The 22,479-nt window shown below is 45.6% G+C and overlaps 2 protein-coding genes across 3 annotated transcripts; one reads left to right on the forward strand and one right to left on the reverse strand.

The window, feature by feature from the left end:
• Positions 1 to 3,044: 3,044 nt before the first annotated feature.
• CDCA2 (cell division cycle associated 2) lies at positions 3,045 to 14,535 on the reverse strand. The gene is given in 17 exon segments (XM_042024778.1): positions 3,045 to 3,975; positions 3,977 to 4,657; positions 5,105 to 5,316; positions 5,825 to 5,999; positions 6,484 to 6,627; positions 7,259 to 7,311; positions 7,915 to 7,993; positions 8,401 to 8,612; positions 9,127 to 9,214; positions 9,811 to 10,046; positions 10,425 to 10,503; positions 10,718 to 10,914; positions 11,482 to 11,599; positions 12,192 to 12,322; positions 12,897 to 13,466; positions 13,928 to 14,016; positions 14,441 to 14,535. Coding segments are annotated over 15 exon segments (3,081 nt in total). The 5' UTR covers positions 13,408 to 13,466; positions 13,928 to 14,016; positions 14,441 to 14,535; the 3' UTR covers positions 3,045 to 3,810.
• A 239-nt stretch (positions 14,536 to 14,774) lies between these two features.
• KCTD9 (potassium channel tetramerization domain containing 9) lies at positions 14,775 to 22,405 on the forward strand. Of its 2 annotated transcripts, XM_042024779.1 has the most exons (12): positions 14,775 to 14,879; positions 15,883 to 16,004; positions 16,617 to 16,660; positions 16,831 to 16,927; positions 17,115 to 17,173; positions 17,802 to 17,930; positions 18,372 to 18,439; positions 18,529 to 18,624; positions 19,259 to 19,408; positions 19,658 to 19,763; positions 20,018 to 20,151; positions 20,335 to 22,405. In XM_042024779.1, exons 1-12 carry the CDS (start codon positions 14,832 to 14,834, stop codon positions 20,449 to 20,451), a joined length of 1,170 nt encoding a protein of 389 aa, XP_041880713.1. In that variant the 5' UTR covers positions 14,775 to 14,831; the 3' UTR covers positions 20,452 to 22,405. The 2 variants fall into 2 exon arrangements, with proteins under 2 accessions (XP_041880713.1, XP_041880714.1); XM_042024780.1 differs by lacking the exon at positions 17,802 to 17,930.
• The last annotated feature ends 74 nt before the right edge of the window (positions 22,406 to 22,479 follow it).

Raw genomic sequence — 22,479 nt, forward strand, 5'->3', positions numbered from 1 at the left:
TGCTGTTTGCTTCCCTGTTCATCACTAAAGTCTTTCCAGGTCTAAGAGAGTGAGGATTCACAGTGAGGAGGAGGAAGATTCCAGCACAAACTTTTAAACATTTCTAAACAACATCTGGCCCAGATGAACCCACAACAGTGACATTTATAGGCAGCACTCAGGTGTTTCAGCGTCTTCTATCGCTCATTAGTCAGGAGAAAGTAGAGAAAAAGAAGCTGAAAACCAGATTTATTTAAAATTGGTTATTTTAAAGTGAAATAAATAAAGCAATACAGTTCTTGTTATTTTTTCCCCCCTGCTTACCATGTCAAGATGAGAACACTTTTACTTCCCTTAACTCATATGGGAGAAGTTTGGTCATCTCATCCCCACTTTTATAACTTATGTGCACTTTAATTAAGGCAAAATATTGGCATAAAATAATTCCTGGGAAACATTAACACTTTCCCTTGAAAACCTACTGGAGAACTTGGGGTAAGTGCTGTTCTTTGTACCTTGAGCAAAGTGAAGGAGAGACTTTTCCAACTGTGAAACAGCTGGCAGATACCCAGCTCTGAAAATCTATCACCACTGCACTTCACAAAAGTGATGTGTAATTACTCTCACTTATTAACAACATCATAATTACAGAGCAGCAAACAATCAGCCTTTCCAGGCCCAGCACTTGTCCTCCCTGCCAGTCAGAGCAGTAATTATGTGGCAAGCTGCTAAATGCAATTATTCACCAGTGCACACCCTGGGCTGGCTGGTACCTGCTGAAGTCATTTAAAGTCCACACAAATTAAAGTAGAGAAGTACTTTTAAACACAAATTCATCTTTATAAAAGCCCTCTGAAGGGAGAAGGGTCTCCCTTTGGAAGAGTAAGGAAAGAGAAGTGGCAATGCCATGGATTTATTTAGATGCCGCTACAAAACACAGGCTGAGCTGGAGCTCAGCACACAAAAATGGGATAATACCACTGGAATCTCCTTCAGGCAGAGCTGGAAACCAGAACCTGATAAAGTCCTGACACCTCTCTGCTCTCCCACCCCTTGACTTTATTTCCTATACCCACCACTAAGACAAGACACAGCTCCAGAAAAGCTGCTGGTCATTCTGAGGGAAATGTTGATTTTGGAAAAGCAGACGTGAACATGGCCCAGCACTGCTGGTCCCACTCCCTGTGGGACCCACAGGCACCAGGTGTAGGTTCCACAATTTCAGGAGTTCACTGAGGTCCTGCTCTGAGGCAGAGCAGGGGCTCAGGTGAGATCGGGGTGTTTAAAGCCCCAAGAAACTGCACAGGCCTTGCGTGAGGAGCTCTCCCAAATTCCCAGTTCCCCCAGCAGAGCCATTCCCCAGCTCCCCTGCTCCACCAGAGATTCCATCCCAGGGCTGGACTGTTCAGCAAGCCCCACATCAGCTCCTGCAACCTCCACAAGCAGAAAACACAGCCAGAGCCCTCCAGAGGCCACCCCAGCCTATCCCTACCCCAGGAAGGATCATCTGTCATTCCTGACAGGTATTTGTTTAATCTGCTCCTAAAGGCCTCCAGTGATGGAGATTCCACACCTCCCCAGGCACTGTATTCCCCTGCTCAGCTGCGAGAACTTTTCCTTAATGTTTAACAGAGACACTTTGCTCTGATTTAAACACGTTTCTTGTCCTTCTCAGGGCAGATATGGAGAAGAGATTATTGCCCCCACCTCTGCACCTTCTGCACAGCTGAGGCCTTGCTCAAGTCCTCTCCAGATAAAGGAGATGAATTATTTTGAGGACAAATTCTATCCAGAGAAGGACAAAAGGAACTAAAAAGCACCATAAAGAAGCAGAAATATCTCTTGGAAAGAACTGCAACCTCTTCATTTCTTGTAGGTTCCCTTACTCTACAACTGCCATCAAGCCTCCACAAATAAGCCCTAACAACCCTTTTCCACCCAGCTGTGCCAGGAGGAAAATCCAAGCTTGGTTTTCCTCTCCTTACCTTTGTTCTTCTCTCTTCGTGCCTCCACTCCCACCTTGAGCTGAAGTGCACCTGGGGAACCCCGAGGGGAGCTCCCTATGCTGCTGTGGCTGAACTCAGGACAGCAGCCCACAGAACGAGCTCTGGGCAGCAGCTGGGATTAAGCCCTCCTGTATCAAACACAGGAATTTATTGCCTCTTCCTCCAGGACAACTCTTTGATCTCACTATTCCAGTCTGACATTCGGGATGTGACAGCCCCAGAGTCACCCAGTGCTGGATTTGGTACCTAAAAGCTGCACAGAGACACCCAGACAGCTCAAGTACAACTTGACTCTGTTAAAGCACACAAAGCAATTGCCATCTAAAACTCACACCTGGTTCCAGCCCATCATCATTTCACTTTTCCAGTTTAATTCCAGTGCATGGTTCAGTTGCTTTGCTTTGAACAGTAAAAGTAGCAACTATGACTAATTTACTTACTCATTTTTAAGTTTTTAATTTTAGCCTTACTGAATTGATAAGCCTCTCAGAGATTTTGTCCATGATATTATCTCCCAGTTCCCTTCCGAGCAGAAAGCTCAGCCCAGCCTGCCCTCTCCTGGCAGCCAAGCACAGCATCCAACCCAGGAACTCTCCCCAGTCTGCTTCCAAACCTAACCCCAAAAGCAAATCCCCAGATCAAACATCAAGGCAACTGTTTTTGGAGGGCTTTAAGACACATAGATGTGGCACTTGGGGACATGGTTTATGGGCCACAGGGCAGTGCTGGACTCTGCTCTTAAAGCTCTTTTCCAACCTCAATGATTCTGTAACTCAAACAGCACTTAAGTAGTGGAGTTTCTTTCAAGCTGCTTTAGGAATTCTTGTCTTGGGAGAAAGAGGCATAAAAATCCAACTGCTCTGGTTGCTTGCAAGCTCTATAAAAGCAGCCAAGTACATCAAGGATTTTATCCCACATCACTCATGGTAAAACCCAGGTCACAGAAGGGACTGTGCTGGACACAAAGCCATTTCCTGCACGCTGGCACTGGGATCACTCTGGGCTGGAACACCTCAGGATAACAAATGAAAGCAGCAGCAAACCTTGGAGCAGACCACCTCCAGTGCTCACTCTTTATTCCATTGTTCCAAGCAGAAAATGCAAACAGGAAGATGACAGGGTAAGGCCTGGCCAACGGCAGCTGGAGTCAGGACACACACACAAGGCTGGGAAGGAAGCACAGCTTTCCTGGTGAGGAATGGTTCTCTCCCCTCGGCCAATTTCATTTTCCAGGTGAATTTTATACATAAGATTTTAAAGCTTTTTTTTTTGTTTAATGGCCACCCTTTACATCAGAAAATTCATGAATTCTAACACAAAGTCCTACTTGAAGGAACTCCACCTCTGCTCATGCCCAAAGTCATTCCAGAAGATGGAAGCAAGTTCCCCACTTCCTCCTCTTCCCTCTCAAGAAGTGATTCCTTTATTATTTGCAGACAATCTCTTTCTGGTGTATTTTTGCAATCTAGAGGAAAATATAGGCAGATTTCAAGAGCAGTTTACAGGGAATGGTCAAGCACATGGGAAATAAACCCTTTGAGCAACTGTAGCTGGAAGGACACATCTTACACCATGGTTTAACTGCTAAAGACGAACCCACATTTATCTGGGAGAATTTTTTATTCTCTTCATTACCTGCCATAACTGTACCAGACCAGTGCTCTGAGCCAGTCTCCCACAGGTCAGATCTTCCAGCATTTCAGGCACCAAGACAAGGAAAATGAGTTCTAAGTTATCCAGAAAATGAGAAAATAAGTGAGGAATATAAGCAGGAAAGAGAAGAAAACTGCACTTGAGAACACACACAAGGCTCTAAGAGGCACCTTCACTTCAGAAAATCAGAGCTGCCGGAGACCTCTTTCAATTGTAGCTCAAGAGTTTCTGCTTCTTCCGAGTGTTTTTGGTTACTCCTGTCCTTCCCACACCCAGAAGTTGTGTTTCTCCTTCTCTGGGTGGGAGCCCAGGGTGTTTTTCGAGCTGTGGCTTCAACAGAGGCTTCTCCTCCTGCCCCTCCTGCCAGGACCAGCAGCAGGAGGAGCAGAGCCCTCGTTCTCCTTCCCTGGGGCAGGGAAGCGGAGGAGGTTTTGCTCCCTGTGGTGAATATTCTCGGATCCTGCCAGGATGGATGTGCTGATGCTTCTCCTGGCTTTGGGAGCAGCAGCTGGGAGGGGAGGCTGCTTGGGAATCTCACTGAGAAGCTGAACCCATGCAAGTCCTTCACTTGCTGCATCCTTGCTCAGCCTCATGCTGCGCCTCACCCTGCCCTCAGCACCGGCACTGCTCTTCCTCCTGCAGGGCTGGGGGGATCCCTCCTTCGGCCGGGGAGCTGACAGAACTTCTTCCACACTGTAACAGGAAACTGCAACATCAGTCCCAGGTACTTCCAAGTTTCCAGCTGGAGGGAAGTAGAAGGCACTGCCGCTTCTTCTTCTTCTCCTTGCTGGATCACCTCTGACAGAATCCTTCTGAGGACACTCGGTTCTCTGGGCACCCTCCTGTACATCCTGTTGTTCCAGAATTTCCAGCCCACGTAGGAGATTTCCTTGTGATTCCTCCTTTTCTAACAAGGAACTGCTTTCTTTTGCTTCTTTTTCACATGGAGTCTCTTCACCTGGCTGGAAATACTCAGAGGTATCCAAATCACCTTCTGCATCTGGCACAGTCTTTGAAAACTGGGGGGATAAAAAAAATAAGTCTTAAATTTTTTTAAATATAGGCAAAAGATAATCCATGAGAAGCCAGTTTGAAACAGCTGAACTGGCTACTGTTCTCCTCACCAAGTCAGTTTCCCAAATCCCAACAGCTGACAGGGAATCCTGCAGGCTGGAATCCGTTTCAGTGTGAGGCCAAACTGAGGTTGCTTGGGAAGCAGAGAATCCTGGAATGGCCAGGGTTGGAAGGGACCTTAAAGATGATCCCATTCCAGCCCCTGCCATGGGCTGGGACACCTTCCACAGGCCCAGGGTGCTCAGAGGCTCAGCTGAGTTCTGAATGCTCAACACCTCCTTCCAAGGATGGAGGTTCCACGGCCTCCAGGCTGCCTGTTCCACAGTTTATTCACTCTCTGTTTTTTTTTCCCCCCAAACATCACTTCTGTGATCCCTAAGCCCATCAGTTACCTCAGCAGCAGTGCCAGGAGCACACTCCAGGCTCCCTGGCACCTCAGAGTCTCCAGTGCCAGAGCTGGTGGCTGCTGCCTCCTCCAGGAGCCCAGGGCCTGGGCACACAGCAGCTGCACAGAGCTCCTTCCCTCGCACCCTTCCAGCCACCGGCTCCTGGGGAGTGTCCTTGCAGGCATTCCTGGATTTGGGATCACCCAAACCTGCACCCTCTGAGTGACAGCAAACACATGGTTACTTAAATGAATATACAAATTCTTTTATGTATTACAAGAAAAGCTTCATAGTATTTTACTTGTTTTATATATTATATATATTATTTTACTTATTTACTTATGTAAAAATAACCTTCCGAACAACCACCCCAGATAAACGGGGGAAAAGAACCCAACAGAAAGCTCTGCACATCCCTGAACTCCTCATGCCCAACGCACCAGCTTTAACGGCTATGAAAATATCAGTACGTGAAGTAAAGTAGGGGATTTTTTAATCAGATTTACACTGGAGTCCAACAAGAATTGAATTGATCAGCTGGACATTAATAATCTATCAGATCCTCCAGCCTCTGCTATTACAGAAGCAATTAAAGGCAGAAAAGATTTCATGGGCTCATTACCAATGCACTCAAGGTAACCACAAACAGGTTTTTTATGTAACTGTTGAAATAAAACATCAGAAGAAACAGAGAGAAAAGCAAAATAAAACTAAAACCCAAATTACCTGTAAAAAGTGCATCTGCCTTTGGTGAGTTTGGAGATGAGACAGAAGAGAAAACCTCTGGAATTTCAAGGATAGGACTGAGAAGGGGTTTCTTGGAAGCCATTTCTCTTTCCCCATATAAAGATTTCTTGACTTTTTTCTTTCTTCTTCTCCCGTAGCTTGGGTATTTTGTTTTCTGAAAAGATTGAGAAGGAGAATAAAGCACAGTGAAATTTTAATCATCCATTACAGTATTTTTCAATCAGTGACCCCATTACTGGATTTTGATGGATGACAACTGCTCCCCCTAAAAGGAAAGTTCCACTTCTTCTGCCATCTACAGAATAACCTAAAAAACTCAAAGCAAAGAAGAATGACTTTCCTAACATGGTTCTGCAAGAACTTGGTAAGAGAAGAATCACAAACTCATTTCTTGGCCCTCAAGTCTGAAAAGGGACCCACAAACACCTCTCTCCAAAAAGATCCTTTTTGCCCTACAAAAATTCAAGCCCTCCGGTCAGTAAGGAAGAGGGATGGGGCAGGAAACGCAAGGAAACAAGATGGGGATGACGAAGGAAAGTATTGGCAGCAACAGGAAGATCAAAATAATCCTGTAAAACACAAGGAGAGAGAAATAAAAATAAAGGCAGAATTCAGCAAGTGCAGTGCTTGGCACTCACCTGGGTCTTTTTGGGAGCAGCTGTGGTTGGATTCTTCTGTCTCTGGATCTTGCTCCTTCTTGGATTTTTAGTGTCTTTGTCATTCTCAGTGTTTGTGGCTCCTGAGCTGCCACAATCAGCATCCTCTGCCACTGCTCTGCACTGCTGAGGAACAGGATTTGGGGTGGTTGGGTGGCACCTGCTGCTCATGAAAACCCACCAGAGTCCAACAGGCACAAGAACCAAACTGGAATTAATTATATCTATCACCTTGTTAGGGGCTGACAGAACTGGAAATCAAACATTACAGACTCATTTCACACAGTACAATCCAGTCCTATCTGTGTAATAATGAAAACACTGTAAATTTTCATTGTCAGTTGTTTCTTTTAAGAAATACTTTCTTTATATTCCTCTATTTTCTGCCTTCCCCTCCCACCAGAGCTGTCCAACACTGAAACCTGAAAGCATTTCTTGTTGTACAATCAATTCTGTGCCTTGAAATTCCAGCCACCAACACATTTTGTCAGACTGTTTGGAAAAGCTCCTGGAAAATTCAATAGAAATTGTCAATTTAAGTATCAGGCTGTATTTTTAATAACTGGAAAATCATTTCCACTGAAAAATCTCATTTCCTGAAGGCACTAACAGGAGGTATTTCCATATCCTGGATATAGATAATCCTCATACCTGAGGCTGCAAAAACACTTTTAAGCGTCAAGAGGGATAAAAGAGAACAATTCCACCTGAGGAAGTTCAAAAAAACCAAATAAATGTTACCACTAAAGAAACTCACCCTCCTTTTAGTAGAAGAAAGAGTTATCATGTCAGGTTTGTCAGTCTCTGCTACTATAAATGAAAATAAAAAAGGATTTTTAATCATTTCCAATGCAAGTTAATCCCATTTTAAGGAAATTATCTATATCATTTCTGGTATTATGCACTTCAGCCACCTTAGTCTCGAGTAGAAACTTAATCCTGAGGAGCATCAAGCATGGCAAGATAAAAAATTATACCTTGCTCTACAAAACACAGGAAAACTCAGCTTGTGAGGATTTGGTAACAATAATCAGCACAGTCACAGCTTTCATAGATAAATATGCACAGCCCACTTTCAACTCTTTTGCTGTTGGCTTGCTGTTTAAAAATCATAAAAATTACAGTATCAGAATCAAGATTCTAAAAAAAAACCTACTTTAAGCAGTAAAATATTCATAGAAAAATACCACAAGTGTAAATAAGATCCAATTAACCTGAAGTCAGGTAAACACTGCAAAGATCTTCAGAAGAAAGCATTGAAATTTAGATGCTACCATTCAAATTTTAGCATCATTGAAATATATCTTCTGTATTTAAAAAACCAAAACAAACAGACAAAAAAATAAACCAAACCCCTCAACTCTCAATTTTCAGGTACACAAAGATTCAGATAAAAACACAAGTTGGGGTTACCTTCTGCATTTTCAACAGGTGAAGGGGTTTCTACAGCAACAGATCCTTCCAGGAATTCTTGGAGAGGCTCAACACCTTCCTTCAAACAAAAAATGACATTTCTTAGCAATAAACTCTACCAGATATATCCTGAAAAACATCTTTTCCATCAGTGTTTGGAGCAGACAAAGCGGTTTTATTTTGTTTCCTTAAAGAAAACACCTTTGCTCTGGGTGGCAAAAAGAAACAGAGCATCAAAATATAAGAAAAAGTGAAGGGAAAAACACTTCAAGGTTCAGACACCTTCTAGAACACCTCCAGGCCAAAGGGCTGCTCAGAATTCCTAAAAACTCAACTTCTCAGTGTGACTCTAGAACTCCAAGCAGACGCTACTTTAATATTTCAGCAATTTCTTTGCAAAACCAAGCAGGCTGGGGGGGAATTACACAAGAATTGACCATTCACAGGGAGCAGAGGGGGTTTTGCCACTTCGAACAACAAACTCACATCATCCCAGCCAAAATCCAGCTGAGGCAAAGGCTCTTCAGAGAGGCCTGGCCTTGCACAGGGGCTCTGCCCCTGAGGACACCCTGGGGAGGCTCCTCTGCGTAAGGGGGTGTTGGCAGGCAGGGTCTGATCAAAGATTTCAGGGCTCAGAACTTCCCCAAAAGTCACTTTTTTCTTCTTTGGTGTTTTGGAGCTCTGACTCTCAGTTCTCTCTGTTGGAATAAAATGAAATAAACAGCTGAGTGAAGGGGAAGCTGGCACAGAGCAGAGGCTTTGCAAGGGATTTTAATATTCCCCTAAAAATCCCCACCCCAACAAACAGCAAAACACAACCTTTACAGGGCCTGTGAGGCCAGCCAGGATTTTCAGCCTCGATTTATTACACTATAAAAAAATTAAGGAAGAAACAGACTAAAAGTGACCACCTGTTCCCCACGTTTCAGTTGAAAAGTGTAAAATTCCTTTAAAAATCAGGGATTCTATTCTGGTGTGCGAGGCTTTCTGAAGTTTTGGGGTGGCATTAGTTTTTTTTAATAGACATTCCTTTCCTTGGCAATCTTGTTTTCCATGTCATCAGCAGGATTTGCATTCAGTGGTGATTAATGCATTCCAATAACCAGATTTAGCAAAGAGACAAAACCTTATGATCCCACATAATACTTCACCTATTAAAAAAAAAGAAATAAAGAAAACCAAGGGGTTTTTTTTTTCTTAGGGGAATCTGACCTGCTTGCAATGTTTCAAAGGCTTTTACACAATCAGAGACTGCAGCAGATCCACCTCCTCCTCTGTCAATAGCACTGTTGGAGTATTCCTGTCAAATTTAAATGATACAGTTCAATACAATTTAATTAAAATATTGTCCTCTAAGCAGCATTTAATAATCAATTGTTTTGTTTAAACATATCTAATTGTTTGCTGCATGAATAATACTCAAAAACATTCATTTCATGGAATGAACTGGGTGGGAAGGGACCTTAAAGCCCACCCAGTGCCAGCCCTGCCATGCCCAGGGACACCTCCCACTGTCCCAGGGGGCTCCAGCCTGGCCTTGGGCACTTCCAGGGATCCAGGGGCAGCCACAGCTGCTCTGGGAATTCCATCCCAGCCCCTCCCGACCCTCACATGGAGGAATTCCTTTCCAATATCCCATCCATCCCTGCCCTCTGGCAGTGGGAAGCCATTCCCTGTGTCCTGGCACTCCAGACCTCTGTAAAGTCTCTCTCCATCTTTCCTGTCACCCCTTCAGGTCCTGGAAGGTACAATCAGGTCACCACAGATCCTCTCACAACATGAAAGCTCCAAGCAAAGCTTCCAAGATGACCAAGCAGCCTTAAATCATTTCCAAATCATTCCCAATCCCCATCAATCAGTCACCAAAGCATCTTTAAGCCCAAGCACTGAGCCAACCTCTGAGCTGCCCAGGAGCTCCCTCCCGGGGGTTTTCTTCAGGATGGATCTCAGCAGGGAGCCGCTCTGGGAGAGGTCACTGCTGGGAATATTCCCTGTTCGGGGCGGTGTCACAGGGGCTTGGCTTCCATCCAGTATTCCCAGGCTCACACCTTCCACAAATCCAACCTTCCTTGTGCTGAGATCCGCCAGAGCATCGCTGCCCGTGCCACCAGCGCTGTGCCCACACCTGTGGCCTTTAGAGCAAGGAGAGAGCAGTGACACTGAAAGGCTGAAGGAAAATTGAGAGAACTTGAGTACTAAAAACATGAGTTGTAGAAGGGCACACATCTCCACAGAACCTGTGCAGAAACATCCCCCAAAAATCCATCAGTCTGTAAATTCTGGCTTTTTGTGCCACATGCACATTTGCTATTTTCAGAAATTTATAAAACATACAAAAAAAAAAAAAAAGGAGCACTGCATGAAGGAAAAGTTCCATCAGGTTTCTGCTGCATCCTAAATTGTAGACAAGATGACAAATACCAGCTGAAACACTTCCTGACAAATATGCTAGTATTTTTATTTCCTAATGAGAGTTTAGCAAAGGTTGTAACAGTGCTGAATCCTCTTACCATGGCCTGTTTCCAGGATATCTCCAGTTACAGCAGTCTCCAAGGATTTAATAGGATTTTGCTGCTCATAAACCCATTCCTAAAGAAAAAGTTACAGGATTTTTACAACAGCACAAACTATGGAGGGTTTTAATCCCACAAAGATTTCAGAGTTTTCTCAATCATCCACTACTTCAGTTGAACTTATTTTCCCAAAGCACCCAGGCTAAATGCTTAGAAGGATGAGACATGGCAAATGAAAAAATTGCCTATTTTAATGTCTAATTGAGAAGTTTCTCCCCAGCCCAAAGCACCTTTGCAGCAGCAGGGCCAGTGACAGTCACAGCTCGCTGTGGGGACAAGATGCTGCAGATCCTGGGGCCACTCCTGCTGCTCTTGGTCCCATTCTCACTTAAATTTTCTTTCAAAGCAGCTCCTCTGTTGCCCAACATGAACTCTTCACTCCACTGCTCCAGGTTTGGCTCTTTTTTAAAAGGTGCTTTGTTCTGAGCTGCATCAATTAAAAATAAACAGAACCCAAACAAACCACAAAGACAAACTTCAGGTTTTTCAGTGAATTCTCTTTTTGTGTTTCTTCATCAAGAGGTGCAAAAAGTCAGGTAATGTTCTAGGCAGGGAGAAGAACACATTTTTTAGATCTACTTTGGAAATAACATTACCAAACCTTCAAAACAAAGTAAGTGATTCTTTTCATATAAATGTTATTAAGACCAGCAACAGCAGAGAAGTAAAATAAAAACCATTCTCAGTTTCATGGAAAGAAATGTGAAAACATTAATGCTTAGTGAGAAATACATCAAAGAGTACAAATCCAGAAACTAAAACTAAGGAAAGAGTCCCAAAAATACAAGTTTTCTGAGAAACCACTATTCAGGATGCATTAAGACAGTTTAAACGAACAAAACAAACCCCAAGCCAAGCGCAAACACCTGTGCCAAGCCTTGTAAAGGAAGAATATTTTGTTCTATAAGAAGTGTCTTTAGTTTCATACCTTTTAGCCTAAAGGAAGAGCTGATATTTAAGATCAATCACTGACCAGAATATTTAATCAACTTACAGGAACCTCCTTCCTGGGAAGCCTCCCCCTCAGCTTCTTGCAGGGATCCAAAGGAGGTCTGAAAAGCATCGATTTTGTCCTTCAGCGACCTCACATTTGCATGTTTGAAGGGACTGATCTGCCAAAACAAAATTAACCCCATCAGGCATTTCTTCCCTCACCATTTGAGCTTTAATGTTTTGTATTGGTACTTTGAGATAAAATACAAAGAATGTTGTATTTAATCTGGCTGCAGTTGTAGCTGGATGGTAAAATAAGGAAAAAAGGAACTTCACCCAGAAATCTGTTACATTTTATTGCATTTAATCTGTTCCTCTAGTCCAGAATTTCCTTTCTGATAGCCCGGGATAGTTCAAGCTATGAACAAATCTGATTATAACCAAGTCACTTGTGCTAAGATTGACTTCACTTGGGACCAGCAACACTTTCATTACACAAAAATGAAGCGCAGCAAACACAGGAAAGTAACAGAAGTTAAAATTAGCAGCAAGCTCAACACGGAGAAGAAATCCCAACCTCTACAGAGAGTAACCAGAACCTGGAACACCCCCTTATCCTGAAGGCAGGTGACCAAGGGACACCAGCAAATTAACACCATGGTTACCCCTTCTGCTGGATTCTTCCCAAGACTTGCCTCCCCTTCTCCCAGCACAAGTTGGTTCCAGGAGGGAATTAAAGTCCCACCTCAGGTATTTGGGAAGGACTCTCACCTGTGTGAAAGCTTCTTTCTGCCTGCTGCTCCTGTGCTGGGCCAGGTATCGGATCAGGGTGTTGTTTTCTGGTGATCCCCTCAATCCAATGGTTGATCTTCTCCTAAATTTTAGTGAAGCTGGGGAAGTCCCTGAAAAGGGGACAACAAGAGAGGTTAAAAAGAAAAGCAGATCACCAGAAAAGTATCTTGTAATATCTAAAGCTTTAATGGTAATTTTTTATCATTTGTAAGGGTGATTAACACTACTTATTCTAAGATACAAAGTTACCTGCTCAGCCCAAGAAACCTCCCTGAACAATGAAATTAAGTGCCTAAAACCAGGTTAACATTTAACTAATCACAAACCAAGTCCGTATTTTAGTTTTTCAATTGCTTGTTAAGGAAGTGTCTACCAATACTGGCAGAATTTGTCTTGCAATTCCCTTGTGAAACTCCGACACAACCTCCGGTGAAGAGAGGTAAACAGGGAGCATCCAACTATGTAGGATATATCCTACACAGTCAAATGGTATAATGATCCTATATATGGGATATCCTACAAGGATGTTGCGGCAACAGCCTCTCAGGGTGTGCTCCTGGGCATATTCAAACTCTGATCGCCTGAACCTGCCCTAAATTGGAGCTTTTTGGCACGAGGTTGGACTAAACAACCTGGAGAAGCCCCTCTGAGAAGGACAAAAGTCATTTGTCACCCCAGCCTCACCCGTGGGTCGTTTGGTAAAACTTTCTTGAGCAATCCCAAACTCAGCAGTTGTCACAGCAGCAGAATCAACAGGTCTTTTCCTCTGTTCACATAGTCCGAAATCAGGTTCCACTTTGTCCCTCTCAGGGGTGGAGTAGAAGTAATTTCCCAAGGGAACAGCTTGGCCACAGGAAAAATCCTGCTTCGTGTCCAAAGGCAAGGGGGGTTCACTGAGCACCTCCCCCCCGAGTGCCCCAAAACAGCTCCCAGGGGGCTGCCAGCTCACACCAACCCCCCAGGGGTGACACGAATCCTCCTCGGGGCCTTTGGGGCACTTCAGGGCACGTTTTTGTGGCCGTGTCTGGCTCCCATCAGTGAAATTCTCCTTCTTGGATGGTCTGATGACTTTGGATTTGGTCACTTTGCAGCTCTTCTGGTCTTTTGACAGAGGGAAACAGGCCTTTTTCTTCTCTTCAGGACAACCACTCTCATTTTCTTTAACTTTCAGGGGAGTTTTAGATCCTCTGAGCATTGTTTGTGACTTCTTTTAAGGAACATTCACTCAGCCTTTGCTCCTGTAATTACAGATTCCTATTAAAAAGAAAAATAATTAGTATTTGCTAAGAGCAGAGCTCACTAGCATATTCAAGCTTCTCCCAAACCCACATTTTTCCTGGACAAGGTGTTTAACAGCGGGGTGGGAACGGAAATCTATCCCCCAAAAGCTGCAGGGAAAGGACACAAGGGGCTGGGACAGAAAGAAAAACACAGAACAATAAAAACCCACATTATAGACAGGATAAAGAGACACAAGGCTGTGATTTCCCTCTGTCAAACTTCACATTAGTATAAAATACATGCAGGATATAATTAATCACAGTCACAGAGTGACTGCTTTGCTCTGTTACAACAAATATTAGCAGTTTAATACTATTTTTAATAACACTAATTAGTATCAGCAGAAAGAGAAGGCAAGTCTTGGAAAGCAACCAGCACAAGAAACAACATTAGTAATGCATTTTTTTTAACACCGCTAACTTTTAACCAGGAACCTTAAAAGGCTGATACTTTTTTGCTGTTAGTCTCTTGAATTTGAAGCGAATGACGTACAACTCAATAACGTGACTCTGAAACTTCGCTTCTGCAAATACGTGCACTTTTAGAAAAAAAAAATCACCACAACTACGCTGCCTAACAACGCGTGAGCAACTTTTTCCTTTCTTTTTTTTCCTTCCTTTCTTTGTGCTTTCAGGCCTCAGCGGAGGAGGCCGATGCTCACAATTACAGCCACCAAACGAAGGAAAAACACCCAACCCGGGGCTCCCTTGGCCTGTAGCACCCCCTGGGCGCTCGCACCCCGCGTACCCCCGCAGCCTCCCGGACACCGCCGAGGGTTCCCCAGCTCAGGGCTCCCCCGCCACGCCGCCCTCACCTCGGCCCCTCACCCGCCGCGCCCGGCCCGCCTCACACTTTCAAACCGCGCCACGCCCCCGCGGATCCCTCCGCGCCCCCGCCCCTTCGCCCACCCCCCGCGCCCACCGCAGCCACCGCGGCTCCAGCGGTACCGCAGCAAGGGCGGATCGTGGGGGGCGACCCCGCCCCGCTGCTCTGCCCGGGGGTCCGCGGGGCTTGGCGGGGATAGGGGGGACTCTTTGAGCCGGCGGAGGGATCGCGAGCCGTTAGGTCACAGCACCGCTCTGGTAGGGGGAAAAAAAATAAAATAATTAAATGAATTCATTCAACGGCCCGCGCGCACGTGACGGGCGGCAGCCAATCACAGAGGGCTCATGCAAATATAGAGGCTCATTCCAGCCACGATTGGCTGCCGCCCCGGCTTTGCCCCGCCTCCTCGCTGCCCATTGGGCGGGCGAGGGGCGCCGCGCGGCGCTGATTGGCCGCGGGGCCTGCCCGTCAGCGCCCGCCCCTTCCGGGTGGCGGCGCGGCGGCGGGCGCAGCATGAGGCGGGTGACGCTGTTCGTCAACGGCAGCGCCCGCAACGGGAAGGTGAGGCCGGGCTGGGGGCGGCCCGCGGCCGGTCCCGCTCCTCACGGGCCCCCTGCCCGGCCCTGCCCTCTCCGCAGCCTCCCGGGGCAGCCGGGCCTGCGCCGCGCGGTGCCGGAGGGGAGCGGGGCGCGGGGTTCCCCCCCCCCTCACTGCCTGTGGAGGGAATCGCGAGGGAATCGCGACAGGCGGGGATTTGTCGCGGGTGGAGGCGCTTCGTGGCTTTAGGGAGTCACGCCCGGCTGCTCGTGTCAGGCACAGCCTGGGGGATGAGGGCTCTGGAGGAAGACTGACCCTGCGTGGGGGTACCCTGGGAATAATCGTGATTAATTGTTTAAAACCTCGCTAAAATCGTCTCAAGACTGAAAATAGGGATTTTTAGGCCCAACCAGTGCTTGTCCGGTAGAGGAAAAGGCCCTGGGATGCAGTTCCACACAGAGCCCGTGATCTTGTTGTTTCCATCCACATTCCGAGTGCAGAAGTTGATGTGACTGTGCTTTAATGTGTATTTCTGTTAATTCTGTCCATGATCCCGCTATTTCCACCGGGATCTCGAGGGCAGGAGTTCATGTGACCGCATTCCAACCTTGCAGTTCTGCTGAATCGTGTCCATGATCCTGATTTTCCCATCCTCATCCTGAGTGCAGACAGTTCGTGTGCCTGCCCTTTAATCCTTGTTTTTGGGGAGGGAAGTAGATTTGGGAGAGCCCTGGAATAGAACAAGTAACACTATTTCTTCAGAGAAATAAATAACGGCGTTACATTCTTACAGCACCAGCATTTATTCTCTCACTGCTGTTGCAGTGAGTTTTGTTGGGAGCTGTGCAAGTCACCCGATTTTTCTGTTCCAACACCAAAGTTGGTGTTTTCCCTTGTTTTTTGGTCAAGATCCAAATGGGTTTTGCTCCCCCTAATAGCCCTGGTAAGTGTGAAGAGGCAGAGCTTTTGGAGCACGGTTTCATGGGTTTGGTTTTATTCACAGCGTCCTCTCTCCTCTCTCTCCCAGGTCGTGGCTGTGTATGGGACTCTCTCAGATTTGCTCTCTGTGGCCAGCAACAAGCTTGGGATAAAAGCCACCAGTGTTTACAATGGGAAAGGGGGGCTCATTGATGATATTGCTTTGATTAGGTAAGGATCAGCCGGGAAAAGGCAAATCAGGGATGTGGATTAAGAGACTAACCTGTTAATCCTCCTTAATCAATAACCAGTGCTTTCCCTAAAATCGGATATGATCATTCCCAGCCAGGGTGCCCAAAGGTCCTTTCATGTCTTTTGAGCTTCAAACCTTTTATTGGTTCAGAACTTGATACAAGCTGTGTTTGAGGCCTTTTCACCTCCTCCTGTGTTGATTCCAGGGCAATGTTTGTGCCATGAAATCCCCACTATTCCAGTCAGCCCTGGAATGGGGGGGGTTCTATAAAGGAGACAAATTCTCCCATTGCTTTGGCCTCACAGAATGGTCCCAGACTGGGGAGAAAAGCAACTCTTTTGTAAGAATTAATTGAGTACACAAGTGGTCTCTACCTGGCTGCTACGGATAAAATCTCTGGTGAAGTCAGTCCATTCCAATGCACAAGAACCTGCAAAATACAGATAAAAACCAGATATAGAAGTTCCAGCTAATGGCCACTGGTCATAATTTACCTGAAAGTAATCAGGAGAGGTTCCACTGTCAGTTAGATGAACAATAAATTATTACTAACTTTCTTTTTCTCTTCCCTCTGCCCCCTCCTCTCTCAGGGATGATGATGTTTTGTTTGTCTGTGAAGGGGAGCCCTTCATTGGTGAGCCTATATTTCTTATCTTTAACCTTTTACTTAATAGAGTTTATTTTGCTTTCATATAAAGCAAAGACTTTATTTTGTGGTGTTTTCAGAAGATACCTATTTCCATAGGGAATTCATTAAGGAATAGTCACAATTTCTCCAATTATTTCTTTGTTTCTTCTCTGCAGATCCTCAGAGTGATGGGAGAGCTCAGGAGGAGCTGACAGGGTCCCACACAGACTGGCTCACTCTCAATGTGGGAGGCAGATACTTCACCACCACCCGGTAAAAATGGTCTTCAAAAACTTCATTTCAATAAAGCAAAAGACCTTAAAAAATAGCTTACTGTGAAGGAGGAGGTCTCTGACTCCTGCAGCTTTCTCTGTATTTGCCACCACAGTTTTGCAAGAAATTAATTCTTAAACATTTACAGATGAAGGGAAAATAAAATTGGGCTGCTTTTGTTTTCTAGGAGCACTTTGGTTAACAAAGAACCTGACAGTATGTTGGCACACATGTTTAAAGACAAAGGTGAGTATATTGAGATAAACTTGATTATTTTTAAGTAATTAATTAGCAAAGTGGGCAAAAGGCACTGTCAAGCTGAGACTCCTGTCCATAAACTAAAATATCCAAAGTATGTTAAAGTACCAAATCAGGACAGAGAATTATTTTTTAATAACTTTATTTCTCTGTGTTTATCATTTCACCACCTCATGTTGATCATCTCACAAACTGCAAATACACCTCCCATGCACTGTTAGTAGTTTGGGTCCTTTTTTTGTTTGTTTATTTGATTCGAAGTTTTCATCTTGTTGCATCTTCCTCAGTTTTGGCAGCAGAGCCAATGAGCAAACTCTGCACGAGGCAGCCTTGGGGAGACAATCAGGCTAAAATCTTAGTGCTGCTTTTATCTAGCCATGATTGTTTTGTATGTGATAATAAATTGAGTTATTCAGAGCAGGAACAAGTTCGTTTTAAGCTGATTTCCTCCCCCCCCACTTCTCTTTTCCTTCCTTCTCTCTCCGAACCACCCTTCCAAGTGGAATGTTTGCTATTCCAGTCCCCTTCAGTAATTAAAAACTCTGAAAACTGAAGCAAATGCTCTTCTATGACTACAGCAAAAGTAATTTTATATATATATATGTTGTGGAAACAGATGCTTGGGGGAATAAGCAAGATCCTAGAGGAGCTTTCCTCATTGACCGCAGTCCCGAGTATTTTGAGCCCATTTTGAACTATTTGCGTCACGGACAGCTCATTGTAAATGATGGCATTAATTTGCTAGGTAGGTATTACCTGTCTGACATCTCCTAAATTATTCCTCCTTGGAATTAAAGCTTTGCCCTCAAGTGCCCGTGGTGAAACCAGAGGGAGCTTTGTGTGCTCCTCCCCGTGGTTGGGAGTTTTCCTTTGGTGGATTTATTCTCGGCAGTGCAGCTCCATGTGCTTGCTTTAATGAGGACAGGCTGCTATTTCTCTTTGGAGCATTAAAAAATCCATACTGGATTAATAGCTGGAATTCTGGAGTTGATCTCTTTAACCTAATGCTGGTGTTGGAAATGTTGTGTCTGAGTTATGTTTTTCCTTTTAGCTGCAAGCAAACCTTTCCTCTCTCCCCAGTTACATCCAGTGTAATGTGTGTGGTTGTTCTCCAGTAAGGGGAGAGAAGGGTGCTGCTCTCTGGATCAGCAATTCCCTGGAATAACCAGCACTGCTTTGTTTGTAGGGGTTTTGGAAGAAGCCAGGTTTTTTGGGATCGACTCGCTCATCGAACACCTGGAAGTTGCTATTAAGGTAGCTTGCTCTCTGTAACACTGGGATGCAGGTCCTGCTCTCCCAGAATGTGTAACTGAGTGCTGTCCCTGTGAAACGCCTCTCCCCAGAACTCCCAGCCAGCTGAGGATCACTCTCCCATCTCCCGGAAGGAGTTTGTCCGATTCCTGCTGGCAACACCCACCAAGTCCGAGCTGCGCTGTCAGGTGAGGGAACTCAGGCTTTCTCTTTCCAACAAAACTCCAGGAATTGCTTCCTGACACCTAATCCAACCCTGCCCTCTTACAGTCTAAAACCACAGCCTGTTTTAAGGACAAATCCAGCTCGTGAGAGCTTTGCACTTACATTTCCCTGGTGTTACGTAATGGAATAAATGATCTTGTGAGTGAATATTTGTATGGAACCATGGAATGGTTGGGGTTGGAAGGGACCTTAAGGATAATCTTGTTCCACTCTGCCTTGGGCAGGGACACCTCCCACTGTCCCAGCTTGCTCCAGCCTGGCCTTGGACACTTCAGGGATCCAGGGGCAGCCACAGCTTCTCTGGGAATTCTATCCCAGCCCCTCCCACCCTCACAGGGAGGAAATCCTTCCCAATATCCCATCTAAACCTAATCTCTAAATCCATTGCCCCTTCTCCTGGCACTCTCTGTCCATATAAAAAATCTCTCCCATCTTTTTATCAGCCCCTTTCAGGTACTGGAAGTGTTTCAGTACATCTGTTTATCTGTATAGATTTATATACACAACTACCCAGACATGTTTCTTCTAACTCCTTTGTGTCCAGACCTCCCCTTTCCCTTCTGTGACCATTTTGGGGGGGTTCACTGGCTTTTCCAGGGTCTGAATTTCAGTGGAGCCGACCTTTCCCGCCTGGATCTTCGCTACATCAACTTCAAGATGGCCAATCTGAGCCGCTGCAACCTGTCCCACGCCAACCTGTGCTGTGCCAACCTGGAGAGAGCTGACCTCTCAGGATCCGTGCTGGATGTAAGGATGCTGCACCCTGGGGAGCCTGGCCTCCCCTGGAGTTGTCCCAAAAAACAGGGATTGGAACAAAAGAATCAGTTTCCCCATGTTTTCTGTGGTTGTTCCACTCCCAATGCTTGCCCACTTCCTCACAGTAACGGGGGTTGTGCTTTGGGGGGGTTCAGTTACAATGCAGAACTCAAATCTGTGTTCTGCTGATCTTTGGTATTTCTCTTCACACCCTCGTGACTCCCATCCTGTCTCTGCCAGTGTGCAAACCTGCAGGGGGTGAAGATGCTGTGTTCCAACGCGGAGGGAGCATCCCTGAAAGGCTGCAACTTTGAAGATCCATCAGGCCTTAAAGCTAATTTGGAAGGTAAGACGTTTTTGCCTGTTAGTTATTCATGGGAACAGCCCTGTGCCTGTACATTTGTGTGGCCAAAGTTCAGCTGTGTTTGTACAATCCACGGGAAAAGCCTGCAGCTCTGGGCTGGTTCTGCCCAAATAATCATTAAATTCCCAGTTCTGCCTTGACCTCTCCCAGTTTACCCAGCTCTGAGGAAGCATCATGTGGAGCTGCTGCCTTTCTGGCTGATTTTCCTCCAAACCTCCTGTGTGGGTGTGTTGCAGGTGCCAACCTGAAGGGGGTGGACATGGAGGGCAGTCAGATGACGGGGATCAACCTGCGGGTGGCCACGCTGAAAAACGCCAAACTAAAGAACTGCAACCTCAGAGGAGCCACGCTGGCAGGGACTGACTTGGAAGTGAGTTAGGATTCATTTCCTATACATATAAATATATATATGTATGCAAAAAGCTAGTAATTTGGGGGATTGCTGGCTTTTCTCCAGCTGCAAAGTTGAATGGAGTTAAGGTAAATGGAGTTAAACTTCTGAACAGAGTTCTGGGTCTATTTAATTAACATTAATTTTCCTTTCCCCCTTCAGAATTGTGATCTATCAGGTTGTGACCTACAAGAAGCAAATTTGAGGGGCTCTAACGTGAAAGGAGCCATCTTTGAGGAGATGCTGACACCCCTGCACATGTCCCAGAGTGTCAGATAGGGGCCAGAACCTGCTGGAGAGGAAGGAATCCAAACATTCATCGTGACTTTCTTCACCTCCTCCCCTTTCCTGAGTTCAAGTCATGGTTGTTAGCCACCTTACATTTGCAGTAGTGCCTAGGTAAACTCTTTTTGATCACTTTTGGGGCGGGACTTCTTGTTTTCAGAGGTACCAACAGGGAGTTTGCACCTCTGTGAGCAGAGTGAAGAAGTGGGCTGGTGCTGAAACCAGAGTGTGGCTGCTTTGGAGGGGGGAAAGGTTCAATGGTTTCATTGTTTAGCATTGCCTCACTTTGGAATGCATTTTAATTTATAAAGCACAATATATGCAATTCTATTTATTGAATCTGTAGCTGCAATATGGATAGAAAATGTTACTCCTGTACAGTAGCAACCAAGTTCAGGTTTACAGGTGTAGTTGCAGTCTGTGTCCGTGCCAGGGGTGGCTCAGTGTCCCCAGGGGGTGCTCAGGGCTCTGCTGGGGTGGCAGCTGGTGGGAACATCCCTGCTCAGAAATTGGATGTCTTTAATTAATCCTCTCCAAACGAGTGTGGAGGTGCACTGTCCGTCACAGCTGGTGAGAAAAATCCTCCTTTCACATGTCCTGACCACTCCCAGCTGGGGTTCCTGCAGAGTTTTCACCCTTTGTGGTGAATTCAGCGTAGAGAGGAAAGGGCAGAGCTGTCACCAAAGCAGAGAGAGGCAGAGGGGCCCCAGCTCCTGCTCCACCCTCCCCTCATGAGCTCAGCAGGTGAATCTTCCCCTTTCCCTTCCATTTACTATGCAAAGACCCCCTGAAAGCTTGGGCATCGTCTGTCTCCCAGCTGGATCTCCCTGTTCGTTTGGGCTGCCTCAGGTGGCTGTAGGAGCATCCTGCCTGGGGCCAGGTGCCCCCCGTGCCCTCCCACACCTGCAGAAAGCAGGTGGAGCTGCTGGTGTGGGTGAGCTGTGCAGGGCAGAGGCCTCAGCACCCCCAGCCGTGGATAAGGAGCTGCTTCCCCGTAGGATCCATGGAGTTCTCGGCTCACACCACCTTTATTTTACACACAATCAAAAAGCACACGAAGAAACTAACCAAAAAAAAGAGAGAGAAGGTGCATCAAGAACTTACCTCAGATGCTTAGACCACCCCAAAGTTAAAACTAACCTTGAATCTAAGGAAATCAAGCTGTTACTGTAGAAATACACAGGAGGAGTAAGAACCAGTGGATCCCAGCTGGAGTCCCACAGGAGCTGGAGTTCCACAGTTCTTCGGGGGTTGTCTCTCCCTTGCAGTGCAATTTTCTGTCCTCAAGTCTCGTTGTCTCAGTTGTTACAAAAATGCTGCTTTGCCACCAGTCTGGGAGGATCAGTGATGATCTGGGGTCAGCAGATGATGTGTTTGGGGGGAATTGCAGCATTCTCCCTCCTTTCCAAGTTGGTTTGACTCAGGCGTGTGATGTGACCATGCAGGGCTCAAAATCCCAGAGCTACGAGGTTCAGAACTGGGATTATTTCCTGCAGATCCCTCTGGATCAGGCTCTAGGACAACACTAGATCCTTGGAGAAATGACCTGTAGATTCCAGGGAAATGTTCCAGTGTGACTTCAGAGTCCTTTCTCCCACCTCATGGCTTTCAGTGGGAATGTTGTGTCTGTTGCAGTAGAAGATTCCTAGGGCTAGAGAAACAAATGAATTATTTTTCTTTATCATATTTTGTAGCTGGCAGAAGTAAAACTATTGTATGGAAAAAATATATATATATATATATCTCTATTTTCATAATCACTGTGTATAAAACCTCTTTGAACTTTCACTGGAGCACTATGGAGCAATCACAGCATGTGGCACCATCACTCACAGCTGGATTTGAGGTACCTCTTTTGCCAGGACGGAGCTGTGTAAAGAGCCCTGTGCAGAATTTGCAGGTTCCAGCCTAATTTAAGTTGCATTAATAAAAAGTGTGAAAGAGAAAAGTGGCTTGGTTGTCTTCATTTGAATAAAAACCCCAAATCTTAACCTGGCTTGTGTGAGAAGAACAAGAATTTTT

This window comes from Corvus kubaryi, unplaced genomic scaffold, assembly GCF_017639235.1.
Source record: "Corvus kubaryi isolate FWS band 111438036 unplaced genomic scaffold, C.kubaryi_AGA036_p1.0 37265, whole genome shotgun sequence".
In the NCBI taxonomy this organism is placed as follows: Eukaryota; Metazoa; Chordata; class Aves; order Passeriformes; family Corvidae; genus Corvus; species Corvus kubaryi.

Excerpts from the sequence above, each read along its gene's own strand:
- KCTD9 (XM_042024779.1), top strand. The coding sequence starts at position 14,832 with ATGAGGCGGGTGACGCTGTTCGTCAACGGCAGCGCCCGCAACGGGAAG. Across the intron at positions 16,928-17,114 it reads AGATACTTCACCACCACCCG|GAGCACTTTGGTTAACAAAG; the intron begins GTAAAAATGGTC and ends TTTGTTTTCTAG. Across the intron at positions 18,440-18,528 it reads ACCTGGAAGTTGCTATTAAG|AACTCCCAGCCAGCTGAGGA; the intron begins GTAGCTTGCTCT and ends GCCTCTCCCCAG.